A 13,678-nucleotide genomic window follows, 5' to 3' on the forward strand; every position below is an offset into this window, starting at 1 on the left:
TACAAATACGACAAGATGAGGAAATTCGTGGAATAAAAATAAAGGACTATTCATATAAGGTCAGAGCATTTGCGGACGATATAATGTTAATTGTAGAGGACCCATTGGAGAACATGCCAAAAGTGATAGATAAGATCAAGGAGTTTGGGGACTTGGCAGGTTTTTATATCAACAAAAAGAAGTCAAAGATATTATGTAAAAATATGACTAAGCAGAAACAACAATTGTTAACGGAAACAACGGATTGTGAAGTAACAAGCAAAGTGAAATATTTGGGAGTTGAACTGACTGCAAAGAATATAGATTTATTTAAAAACAACTATGAAAAACTATGGACTCAGATAGAGAGAGACTTGATTAAATGGAATAGACTGAATTTGTCATGGTTGGGCAGGATTGCAGCAGTTAAGATGAATGTGTTACCAAGAGTAATGTTTTTGCTACAGACAATACCAATCATCAGAGACTCTAAACAATTTGAAAAATGGCAGAGGAAAATATCAGATTTTGTTTGGGCAGGCAAGAAGCCTCGAGTGAAAGTAAAAGTTTTACAAGATGCAAAGGAAAGAGGCGGAATGCAACTGCCCAATCTGAGACTTTACCATGATGCAATCTGCCTAGTTTGGTTGAAAGAGTGGATGACATTAAAGAACAAGAAACTATTAGCCCTAGAGGGATATAAAAAAATTTTTGGATGGCACGCATACCTATGGCATGACAAAGTAAAGGTCAACTCGATGTTCCTGCACCATTTTGTACGGAGAAGTTTATATATAATCTGGAAGAAGTACAGAATTTACTTACAAGAAGGAACTCCCTTGTGGGTGGTTCCATATGAGGTGATAGATCCGAGAGCTGTTGATAATGAACAACAATGTTTAACGTACAAAGAAATAACTAAAACTGAAGCATCTAAACTTAGAATAAAGACGCAAGAGGAACTATCACCTAATTACGACTGGTTCCAGTATAGACAGATCAGAGACTTATATAACTCGGACTCTGTAAAGGGGGGTATACGAACAGAGAACTCGGAACTAGAGCAGACCCTTCTTAAAGAAGACAAGAAACGAATATCCAAGGTATACCAAGTACTGTTGAAATGGTATACCGAGGACGAGACAGTTAAAACACAGATGGTGAAATGGGCTATAAATTTTAATAAAGAAATAACAATGGAGGCATGGGAATACTTGTGGAAAACTACAATGAAGACAACGACATGTACTAATATTAAAGAGAACATTTACAAAATGATCTATCGTTGGTACATGACACCAAAGAAGATTGCGCTAGGGAATTTGAACACTTCTAATAAATGCTGGAAATGTAAGAAGCATGAGGGCTCCCTCTATCATATGTGGTGGTCATGTGAGGTAGCCAGGCAGTACTGGGGGGAAATAATAAGAGAAATGAGTGAAATTTTACAGTTTCAAATAAATAAGAACCCAGAACTCCTGCTACTAAACTTGGGAATGGAGGGAATTCCAGCCCATCATAGGACGTTAACATTTTATATGACAGCAGCAGCTAGACTTTTGTATGCGCAAAAATGGAAAGTACGAGAAGTGCCAACTATTGAAGATTGGATCTACAAATTGCTGTACATGGCAGAGATGGACAAGATGACAAGAAAACTGAGAAATCTGGACTCAGGGCAGTTTAACACAGATTGGGAGAAGCTGAAACAATATTTGGAGAAGAAATGGGAGGTGGGAGGAAAACTGTGGCAGTTTGAGAACTACTGAAGTATAATAAAAGTATAATAGAGGGGGGTGACTTTACCGGGAGAGGAAGAGATAAATGTGAATTTATAAGCAGTTAGATTAACAGATTGATATATATATAGATATATATAGGTTAATAGATAGAATATTGATAGAAAATAATTAATGATAAGGTTTAAATATAAGGATTGAGTAACCAACAATATTTTCTTTCTTTGATAAGATTTATATAATGCACCAAACTGAATGTACAGAAGAGTCAAATTGATTGACTATGTGATGAGCTATATAGAATTACCATAAAAAGATAGAATGAGTAATATATAGAGAATAAGTCAAATTGTTTGATTTAAGTGTAAGATTTTTATGGTTTATGATATATAGGTTTATGATATATAGAAATATTTAAAACTGGAAAATGGGATAAATTGTTTATCCAAGATGGAAACAAAGACTTACAGTTTGGGTATATAACAAGAAAAGTAGTTAAGGATGTACTGCTTAATATAATGGAGAATGTATATCTGTTTTAGATAGAGGAATTTAATAGAAGTAAGGGAAAAGGGACAAAGGGTGGGAAAGCTGTTGGAAGTCAACAAAAGGGGGGGAAAGGGAGGGGGTTAGAAATGAAAAATTTGGGGAAAATTGGATGTAAATGTAAAAATAACGGATTCTAACCCAATAAAAAAATTTTTCAAAAAAAAAAAAGGAGGGAGTGTGTGTACCTGACCCAAGATCACCCAGCAAGCTTCCAAAAAGAGTGAGGATTATTGGAGAACTAATAAGCAATCAGAGATTTACATTGGAAGGGGCCCCAAATTTTCATGAAAATCAAGAAGAAACATTTTCCGTTGAAGCCCTATAGGTGCAGATTTCCATGGTCCCAAAATTAAGAGATACTAGACAAAGCTATTACAACATGGAAACAAAACAAAAAATAGAAATCCCTTTTCAGCTGAAAACAAAAGTATATTTTTCATCACACAAGAGGTTGCTTTTGAAGAAATGTTTTGTTTTTATGTTGTAATACACCGGTGTGCTTTTTCTGAAAACTCCCAGTTCTTAAGGTGTCAGAAATACACTCCCATGGGACTTTAAAAAAAAAAAAAAACCTCTGCAGTCAGAGTTCCATAGAGAGGCAGCATAAAACATTTTCTGAACGAAATAAATAATAATCCACAGACAGAGGACACGAGAAAGAAGGATTATTCTGTGATTATTTCTTGTGTTCAGCTCCTCAGATTTAGTGAAAAGGGAGGACGAATTCCCAACCACTTTGGAGTTTAGTTAATCAACCCAGCCCTATTGCCTACTCTCACTTTCAGCAGTTCTCCAAGGTTTCAAGAAGATGTCTTACTACCTGTTATTTCCTTTAGCTAGAAATGCTGGAAACAGAGCCCAGTATCTTCTACATGGAAAGAATATGCTCTATGGCCTTTCTTCTTGATTCTGTATATGTTTTCAACAATTTAAAACGTTCTTCCAAAAACAATCCAGTTCTTATGCATAAATGCAGTTTCCTTGGAAGTAGGGCCTCAATCTCACTACTAGATTTCAAGTTCACTTCACATCTCTGTACTGCAATATTACATTTGAAAAGATGCAAGTTCATGTTTTAAACCAAAATGTTAAGGTGTCAGAGACTTTAGCACTGCATACATTTAATAACATACCAAGAAAGAATGCAAAAAGAAACATTTTAAAACTTTCAATGAATTAGATTTTTCTTACAAAAAGGAAGATGGTGGTATTAAAACATTAAAAATAACTTCACTGATGTATGTTGCTGCCTGTACCTCACAAAACACATTTTCACAATCAACATTTAATCAGAAAAATAGTTATTGTCCTCAAAAACCATTAACATTAAATGACAGTATGTTACATAATAATGGAAAACAGTCACTATCATTTCATAACACTAATACTTAACGTTATTTAGGTAAGGGTGTCTTTATTTGTAGTAGTAGCAGCTTTTTTGTAGTAGAGGCTGGAGATGCCAACTTCCAGGTGGGGTCTGGAGATCCCCCAGAATTACAACTGATCTCTAGACTACAGAGATCAGCTCTCCAGGAGAAAACAGCAGTGTTGCAGGGCAGACTATATGGCATCACATCCCTGCTAAGTTCCCTCCTCTCTCCAACCCCAACATCCCCAGGTTCCACCCCCTAATCTCCAGTAATTCCCCTCACCCAGAGTTGGCAACCACGGTAGAGGCCTATTTTGAGACATGTTTCATCAAAGGAGGTCCATCAACCCTGGCTCCAAAAGCCTTCTGAAAAATATAATGGCATTCTCCCCACCCCCTCTTTTTCTAAGAACAGTATTTGAGAGATTATAAATAGGAAAGAAATGACCCATTGTAAAATGCGATGGAAATATCTATATGATCAGTCGTAGCAGGTGTGAGTGTGGGTGTGTGAGACTCACTTTGGCTCTCCAGAAAAAAAGATGCAAATGTGTTCTTTCAAATAAATAGTTTTACTAAGTGGGGTAGGCAGGTAGAGGCCTGGGGGCCTTGCCTTCCCTGGCTTTCACTTGGGACTCCAGAATAAGGCCCTGATCCGGTCTCTCCCCTCGCAGCCACCCTTAACACACTGTTGTGCACCTCCTCCATTTTCTGTCAAGCAAAGTCACAGGTTAACAGGTCTTTAGAGGGGTTAATTATAGGCTATAAACCGAGGTGCAGAGCAAGGCCGATTCCAGACGACTAACCTGAAGGCGCTGCATGCCGCCATGTTCCGGATCGCGATGGGGAAAACGCGAAATACCACATTTTTTCGTGTGAGTTTGGTGCGATGTCACGCCAAACTCGCACGAGAAAACGCGATATTTCGCGTTTTCCCCGTCGCGATCCGGAACATGGCGGCATGCAGCGCCTTCAGGTTAGTCGTCTGGAATCGGCCCAAGTTTCTATCATTATTTTTAGAACATCAGCCAAACTTGGGAAGGAAAGAGGGGAGGGCGTATTCAATGCTTTTGCTGTCATTTTTTCCCACCCCAAAAAACACCCCCTCCCTTCGACAAGCAGCTTCTTCTTCCAGGTGGTTCTCAATGCACTTCTGTGTTTTAATAGTTACTTGTAAGTCGCCTTGAGCAAAGGGGGAAAATGGGGTATAAATATTTTAATTAGTAAAGATAAATAAAAAATTAGGATGCACACACAAGCTCAGAGCCTCACGGGGTGAAAAGCAGCTCAGCGAGCTGAAGTGGAACTGAAAAATGGCCAGCAGGCAAAACATGAAGGAGCCCTTCTTAAAACCACTGTGCTCTTTAAATAAGGTGTCAGGGCAAGCATGTAATGCGTAGCATCTGAATCCCTTTCTTGGTGTGCTCCCCGTAAACAACTTCAGCTGTTCTCTCCCAAGCGCAAGACAGGACCCAGACGAAAAGAGAGAAACCTAGCAGCTACTCACAATGAAAAGGAGGGGGTGGATTGGTATATTGTAATACTTATTCTTATTTGCTCATGTGGGATGAGTCAGCAAGCGATGACAATATTGTTGCCCCTTCAATTCATGTTCATATTAAAAATACAGTCTTGGTTAAAAATCAGGGCTAGGAGGCAATCTCCTTAGTACAAACCCTAAACTCTGAGCGGCGCATAGGGCAATCTAAACTCCCCCCTGTCTGGAGATCAGGGGGCGGGGCCACCGGCCATGTGACCATTTTCTCCGAGGGCAACCCGCCACCTCTTTTCCCAGAAAAAAAGCCCTGGTTGTAACCCACCCTGAACTCACTTGCGGGGAAGGCGGGCTAAAAATCAAATAAACTAAACTGTTCTTTTCTTAGTCTGCGCTCTAGTCCTGGAACTGTATTTATTCTCGACCTGTGTATATAAGTAATAAAGTTGTATTAGTTAAGATTGCCTTGATTCCTACCCATGGACTTGGCCACATGCTCGTGCTACAAAAACGAAGCTCTCATCTGTAGTACCTCCTGGCAACAACCCAGGGAGAGGAGTCAAGACGAGCAAGAGGTGATGGCACGCTACCTGAGAGGAAGCTCAAAATCCTGCTTAATGGGGATTGGGGAGCAAAGGGAATGACTTCTGTCCCAGACTCCAAGACTGGCTGCCTTTCACTCACCTGCTTGAAGGCCAAGCAGACAGCATGCCGCTAGCAAACTGGGCAGAACCATCACACATGGGTTACCGCTGACTTTTTTAAAAAGAAAGCAAACATGACTATTGCCATTTTATGAATGGTAAAATACCATTTGCATCTTGTCAGAAACCACAGTGTTAGTTATGAGGTGGTAATATGAGGTAAAAATCCCTGTTCTCTCATTTCAAGGCCTAATGTCTTTTCCACTTTCAAACCCAAAAATGCATCTGTGAGGATCTTTGCTTAACTGGTACTAACTTCTGCTATGAAACCAAAAGAGGTCAGCAGCACAGGGGACACATCTTTCTAAATGGTTCCTGAATTCCTGTGGCATGAACTAGAAGGCAGAAAAACCAACACTGCCATTAAAAATCTGCTTAGCAGGTAGAAGGTATAAAAGAAGCAAGAAAGCTGAGCCTCACTGGCAACTAGAAATACTATTTGGCTACCTGAATATAGATAAAAATTTACGGTCCGCTGCAGCAGTTGTACCAATGCAAATAAATCTGCATTGTTCAAATAATGTTAACTGAAATTCTGGTTTATGAAAAGAAGAACTGTATGGTCTAGTGATAGGGTTCCCAGGTGCCCGCCAGTGGTGGACAAACTCCCAGGGATTTACCCCCTCATCCACCGACCGTTGGACGATTGGCAGGAGGGGGCAAGCTCCCAGAGCTTGCCCACTACCAGCAGGCACCTCAGGAGCACGCACCATGCGCACACTCCCTACCAGCACGGCAACGTCATTTTCATAAGTGACATCATTGTGCTGCCCGCGGAAGCATTTCTGCGCTTAGTTCGGGGCCAATTTGGGCCCCAAACTGGCAGAATCAGCTCCATGTGAAGCGCGGAAGCGCTCACACAGCCCCAGCGGGAGGATAGAGGGACCTGGCAACCCTATCTAGTGAGGACCTCAAAAAGAAACAGCAATGAAAGACTAAGTACAATGTATCTTTTAACAATAAAGTACTAGATACAATATATATGCTCAGTTTCTATATTTGTTTTTTTCCAACAACACACCATGTAATCATTGCAATTTATACAGAGGGCAACTGATATACTGAAGTCTCCCAGTAAAGCAACAAGAAATATTAGTCAAAGTACCATTCAGAGATTTGTAAGGATTAAAGTGCATAGTGCTTATTATTAAAGAGTTCATATGGTACCAGTACCTAATACGCTGAAAAATGATACAGAAGTTCCAGTGCCTTATCAATACACTAAAGTGACAGTGCCTCTCAGTGCTTTTAGAACATATGCAATGTACAAAATTTCAGATCCAGATCACAGTCCAAACATTTGAATAAATACAAAACAAGTAGTCTTCATAAACACTTGAATAAATAGATCGGTTAAAGTCTCTCAACAATACAATATATAAGAATTTCAAGATGTGGCTGTGATTCCAAAAGTAGGAATGTTTCTTTAAATTATTACATGGTGTGTTGTTAGAAGAAACAAATACGGAAACTGAAAAACACAGAAACTGAGATTATATATTGTATCTAGTACTTTATTGTTAAAATAAACATTTTATACATGTTGTTGTTGTTGTTGTTGTTGTTGTTGTTGTTGTTGTTGTTGTTACTTAGTCTTTCACGGCTGTTTGTTTCTTTTTGAGGTCTTTCTTCCGTGATTCTCTCCTTTTTGTGATTTAGTGAGTGTTCCAGTTGTGAGTACAAGACAAGTGTCTTTCTGAAAACTAAAAAATCTTTTGGATGCTAAGTCCAATTTCTACTGATACTCTCAACCAAATTTCATACTCATCTACTTCTGTATCATCAGCCACTCAGAATGTCTTTTAAAATGAAACTGCCATTATGATAAACTGCAAACACCGAAATGGAACTACTTGATGTATTTGAGTAGCCAAGATGTACTAGAAGAATAACAGAAGTAGACAAAGTCCTGAACACATCCAAGTACAGTAGGTAGTACTTTCTCAAAGTCCAATAGCATAACAGCATAAGGCAAACATGAGCTAATCAGTTGCCTTAAACAATCTTCTCCAAAGGAAGGTGTCATCTGAACTGAAGGACAAAAGGGTCTAGGTATTCTAAACTGCAGAGAGAAAGAAGGTAAGCAAACTGGTAGATGTGGCAACAATCAGTACTCAAAAGGAGGAGAAAAAGAAGTGAGCAATCAGATGTAGAAAGCCAGGCAGTTAAGGGGCTACAAGAGGCAGTAGCACAAGCACAGCCAAGAGCCAGGAACAACAATAAAAAGGATGGAAACATATAGTACGATTAATTTTTTAAACTGCACTGCATGCTAAAAAGTATGTTATTTCATCCTTTTTCTTCTCCGGGGTTAATAAACACCCTCTGAAATCTTAGGGCTCAGTTACAATTAAATAGACACCCAGACCTCATTCAGTGATAAACTGGAAGACACAAAAAGTGCTCAGATTTATGTTCAGCTTTCAAGGATTCTCAAAATGGGGGGAAATAACCATGCAAAAATAAATTGGTGAAGATTTTCATGTCAACTATTACAAGAAACATTTCCACCAAATTCAGGTTAAGATAACATGCTTAACTACCATCACCAAAGGTTGCAACATCCTCCAGGCTTTCAGGAACAACAAACAGCACTTCAGAATCATGAAAGAACTTTTCAGTTCTGAAACTGAACAGGCAAATCTTTAGCTGTAAAAGTTTTGAACTAAAGAAACACAAAACAATGCAAAACACAAAGCCACCAAGTTTTGAAGGCCAGCAGCTTCCTAAGCAAATTATTTTCATTCTCCTCTTCACCCTCGCTCAAGGAAAAACAGATTAAAGGAAAAAAAACACAACACTGTCGAAGGTATGTGCCAAATGTTAAAAGAAGATAAACTACAGTAGGAGTCCCGGCAGCAACAGTCAATTGCTGTATTAAATAAAGACACAGAAAAGCAATGCTATACTGTGCAATGAAGGCAGAGTAGAAGGCAGCACGCATAAAAAACAGCGAGTTTTTAAATGCAATGTGATCAAAAGCCTACCTTTTCAGACCCAAAAACACACTCACAGGGCAGTATGAGAGAAAAAAAGAAACAAGAAAGGAAGGAACACAACAAAAATTAGAAATACACAAGAATAGGGGGCGGAAATTAAACAGCCTCAGACAAAAAGAAACACTGAAGTTAAGCACACAGTTTATTCAACAAGAGATGTTAATAAATCACTCCGTTAGCAGTACAGATTAGCAAAAGCAAATGTTAATTTTCTGGTCTTTGTCAGTATGTTCAGTAGAAAGTGATGGGCAGTGCCTAAAACCATTATCACACAAGTGCACGTGACCGCACCTAGATTTGAACACAGTTCCATTAAAACACTGGTGTGGATCCAAAGATCCTCTTCTGTCAGTATAACAGAACTTACTGTTGGCAAAGACAATTTTGGTTGATTCTCCTCTCCCACTTCATCTGCCCATCCTAACCCTCCCGCCCCCCGCCCCCTGCCCTGAAGCAGTATTTGGCCATCTCAGTGGGCTGCAAGAATATGGTGAAGGCAGGAAAGTCACAGTCTTCAAGGTTCACTCCCCTCGTGGGACTTTGAATCCAATCCACTAAGTTGTCTTTATTTTTAAAAAATATATAATTGTCAACTTGCACATCTTAAACTAAGATAAACAATACTGGGATAGCTTGCCATCTGTGTAGAGAAGTCACACTTCCGGAGATGCCCATGAACATTGGAGGCGGTCTTCTCTGCGCTCTTGGAAATCTGTCCATCCCTAAATTTCTTTTCTGACTCCTACATAGATCTTTGACTTTGTCCGGTTAACTATAAAATATCTAAATCTTTTGTCATATTTTCAATGGAAACAATCATTAAACCTTTGTACTATCTGCCACAGCGATCCATGCTCTGATTACATCCCGATTAGATTACTGTAACGAGCTTTAGGTGGTGCTGCCACCCAAACAGTTCAGAAATTTTAGCCTGGTTGCTACATTTTGCATGAACTGTCTTCACGGGCAGGATACAAGCATGGTATCATCCCAGTGCTGAAGGATCTGCACTTGATGCCCATTTGATTCTAAGCGTGGGCTTAGAGCCCTAAACAGCTTGGGGCCAGGGTGCCTGAAGAACCACCTCCTCACATATTGTCAAGCCCGCCAGTTAAGCCCTTCCTCATAAGCCCTGTTCTCTGTGACTCTACCTTCAGAGGTGAAGCACGTGGCAACCAGAGACAGTGCTTTTCTTAGTGGTGGCACCTCGTTTGTGGAAAGCCAGTCCCCTTGGGACTTGTCTGGTGCCTATGCTGCTTTCTTTTTGGTACCCAGCCAAAATGTTTCTGTTCATCCAGGCCTTTAATTAAGGGGTTGATATTTTAATGTCATTTTGTTGCTTTTGTCCGTAGGTTATTTTTATGATCATTCTTTTATGCTGGGCTGGGCTTTTTTAGTGCTGGATTTTACTTAATATCTTTTAACGTTTTGCTTTATTATACTTGTAACCCACCTGGGGCAGGTTCCTGGAGAGACAGCATAAAAAAAGTTCTCTCTGTTTTTTGCATTTTTACCCCACCCTTTCTCCCCAAGGATCACAAGGTAGTGTTCGCGGCTCCCCCTTGTTTTATCCCCACAACAAGCCCGTGAGATCAGTTAGGACGAGTGTGTATGACTGGTCCAAGGTTACACACAACATTTGGGTCTGCCAGATTGTAGCCTAATCCTCTAGCCACTACGTTACACTGGCTCCCAATTCCAATTTAACAACTCCCAACAATTCACATGTGAGTCCCTTTTCTCCAACTGAACTCAGCAAGTATTCTTTTGATTCTGTTCTCTTAGGCTGCCCACCATGTAATTGTACCAGCACTGTGGCAAGTCCTGCCATGGAATACATCCATGTCAAGAGGAACAAGAGATAAACTAGGACCAAAACATCTCAGATGCAGTACAGACACTGGAATCCTAACTGTAATTGTAGATTGCATGAAGTAGATGAACATATGATATGAAACTCATCCAGAACCACAGTGCAGTTTGGGATCAACAGGAGCTCAACGGGATGCACCCAGCCATCAAGTGTACTCATCTATTTCAATCTGCCTAGTAAAAAGCCCTTCTTACATCATTTTTTAGAAGGCTGTAACATGCTAAGAAACTGGAACTGCCTGGTTGCCTTAACACTTCATAATTAGCTGATAACACTTTTTTCCCAGCTTTGCGCTCACACATTTCTTAAATAACTTTGTAAGCATCACATAATCTCTTAAAAACACTTCTTTTAAAGTGGCTACAATTTTACTGGAATCCTGAAATTAAACCACACTTTTCTTAATATATTACAAAAATTTATCTCTTATGTGAACTGGGATTACAAATACTCTCCTCCTGTATCTATTAACATTCATTTCAGCAATACCCAAATCTTCAATCAACAGTTGCCCAATGCTGAGATACACTGTATATATTTCCAACAACCAAAATGCTTTTCTGCAAAAATTTCTGAGTCTTCATCTATATAGTTCCAAACAAGTTAAATCAAATCAACTTTGGACTCTGATAACAGAGTCCAATACGCCTCAATGTGACAGGGAACTTATCACAAAGGGAGAAAAATCTGTATCTCTTGCAATGTCCAGTGTTTCAGGTCTACTATGGAAAAACACTTCCAACCATTAGTCATAAATTTAGTTCTTAGAAAAATATACATTTTTTAAATAATTCCCAAGGTCTTCAGGAACAGACCTCCTTATTCATGTCTTCTAAAAGTAACACAAGAAGTCGCTGTAGATTCAGATGCCACTCAAACAGTACCCAAAGAACAGGCAATCTGAGAAGGTTACCCTTGCTTCTGAGCTATGGGACTGGAGGAGAAATGTATACCAAACGCTTTCCTTGCTTTAAGTCTCCACATCAACACGGCATAGAGCTGCAGATCAGCTCAGGTACCATCAGGCTTTTAAATAATCTCTCACCTGGTTGCCTACAGTAACTAAGAACTGTCTATAGGCAACCAGACAGGGAAATATCAATCAACTGTAAAGGTTCTGAAACTTTTGAAACTGTTAGTATGCCACAGGTGTGTGAGAACTGGCAAAGAAGTTGGTGTACTTCCGAGGCTGAGTGCTATGTAACTTCCATGCTGATGTACTTAGAAGCATATGATAAAAGAAAAGAAAAACTTGCAGGAGAACCCTAAAAAGAGGCAGATGGAGAGGAGAATAGAGATGAAGACAGTTCACAAAAACAAGTCTCTAGTGGAATACCATCACCAGAATTAAACACTATTGAGCATGAACTATTTTTTTAACTGGATCACCCTCCTCCCTTTCTCCTTCATTATTTATTTTTAATAATAAGTTCTTATTTTCTTTTACATCTTAAAAGTTAAAAAAACTCATAAACAGTGATATTATAAAATGTTAATTGTGTTAATATGCACTGTACAGAAAAAATACTGGATAAAAATATTAAACATGCAATGATTCCTATATAGACATAGAAATAGAGGAAGGGGAGAATATATACTGAAGTTACAATTCAAAAGCAAGAAACAAAGTTTGGTCAAATATTACAGTAAATGCAATGGTATTGTTTTATTTCACCCAAATACCACTGCAATGTTTCCAATGAAACACTCTCCAACAAAAGCAAGAGGAACAGTAACACAATCAAATTATCTGCAGCATTTGACCAGCTTTATAATTCTTCAATACAATCTATAACTTTACTGACAAGGTTTTGGTTGTTGGGACTGGTGGTTCCCAACAACCAAAAATTTAGCCATTGTTATAAAGTACAGTGATGTGGCTTTGAGCTACAGGAACAATCTTTTTTTCAGCCATGATGTAAATACTGCACATTATCTGTAGGCCTAATTCACCAGTCAAGGGATCATGTATGTTGGTAAATTAAGCTACTTACCTACTATCTGTATCCAGACCTACAAAATCCTTCTTTTCAAAAGGAACACAGAGAAGCGGGATCTTATCGCCAGACTTATCAGTGGCTCTGTCTAGACGCTTAGATTCTAATACAATGAAGAGAGATTCAATGAAGTCTTCTATTCTCTTCTCCACATTTTCACATTCATCGTAACTAGGATAGAACGCCACATCTGTACGAGATTGTTCTGCGATGTCTCCTTGAAGTCCAAAGACAAAGAGCCGAGAATCGTAAAGCGTTGAACCGTAGATTTCCTTCTGAATGTGAAATTTTTCAAAGGTCTGAGGCCAGTCCTTTGCAGAGGAACAGTCAGTGATTGTTATGAGCCCCACAACCTTGCGATGTGTTTGAAAATCCCCCCACTCGTTGTTCTCTGGTGGATAATGATGTCTGTAGCGAATATACAACACACGTTGAGAGTCACGGACATTTATCTGACTCACTGTGGAGATCCGTTTGTAGATCTTGAAAAAGCTCTCTTCAGGGACAATCCCAACAGGCTGGACCACGACGAGCAGCGTCTGATGGTCTTCAGCACATTGCATATAGTCTGGGACACTCATGTTGCATCAAATGTAGGCTAATGAACAAAAACAACTCATGTTAGGAGTATCTATATTTCAAGGGCATACACAACATTATGAACATGATATTGTTGGGGCTTGGACTGTCAGCTCCCCCAAAAAATCATTCATACCTTCAGATTTCTTGCACTTTTAAGCTCTAACTTATTCTAGTCACGTAGCCCACGTCACTTTACATACCACAGTATACATGATTCTTTCCCCTGATATGCTTGTCTGTTTGTACAAAACATGTGAGGAAAAAAGCAGAAGAACAAAGGGTCAAACCCAGTTGCCCCCTCCCACCTTTATTAAGGGAGAACAGATTTCAATAGGTGAGGCCATAACTAGCTGCTGTTGCACAGTGGTTAAGTCTGGCTGCAAATCAGCACT

At 39.4% G+C, this 13,678-nt stretch overlaps 1 protein-coding gene across 1 annotated transcript in view; it reads right to left on the reverse strand.

The window, feature by feature from the left end:
- The window catches only part of TRAPPC9 (trafficking protein particle complex subunit 9), a 500,310-nt gene that overhangs the window by 483,739 nt on the left and 2,893 nt on the right, over positions 1-13,678 (reverse strand). The window contains exon 3 of the mRNA XM_054984964.1: positions 12,702-13,302. Coding sequence (XP_054840939.1) covers positions 12,702-13,285 — 584 coding nt within the window. The 5' untranslated portion in view covers positions 13,286-13,302. The remainder of the gene's footprint in view (positions 1-12,701; positions 13,303-13,678) is intronic.

The sequence above is a fragment of the Eublepharis macularius genome, chromosome 7 (assembly GCF_028583425.1).
Source record: "Eublepharis macularius isolate TG4126 chromosome 7, MPM_Emac_v1.0, whole genome shotgun sequence".
Taxonomy (NCBI): domain Eukaryota; kingdom Metazoa; phylum Chordata; class Lepidosauria; order Squamata; family Eublepharidae; genus Eublepharis; species Eublepharis macularius.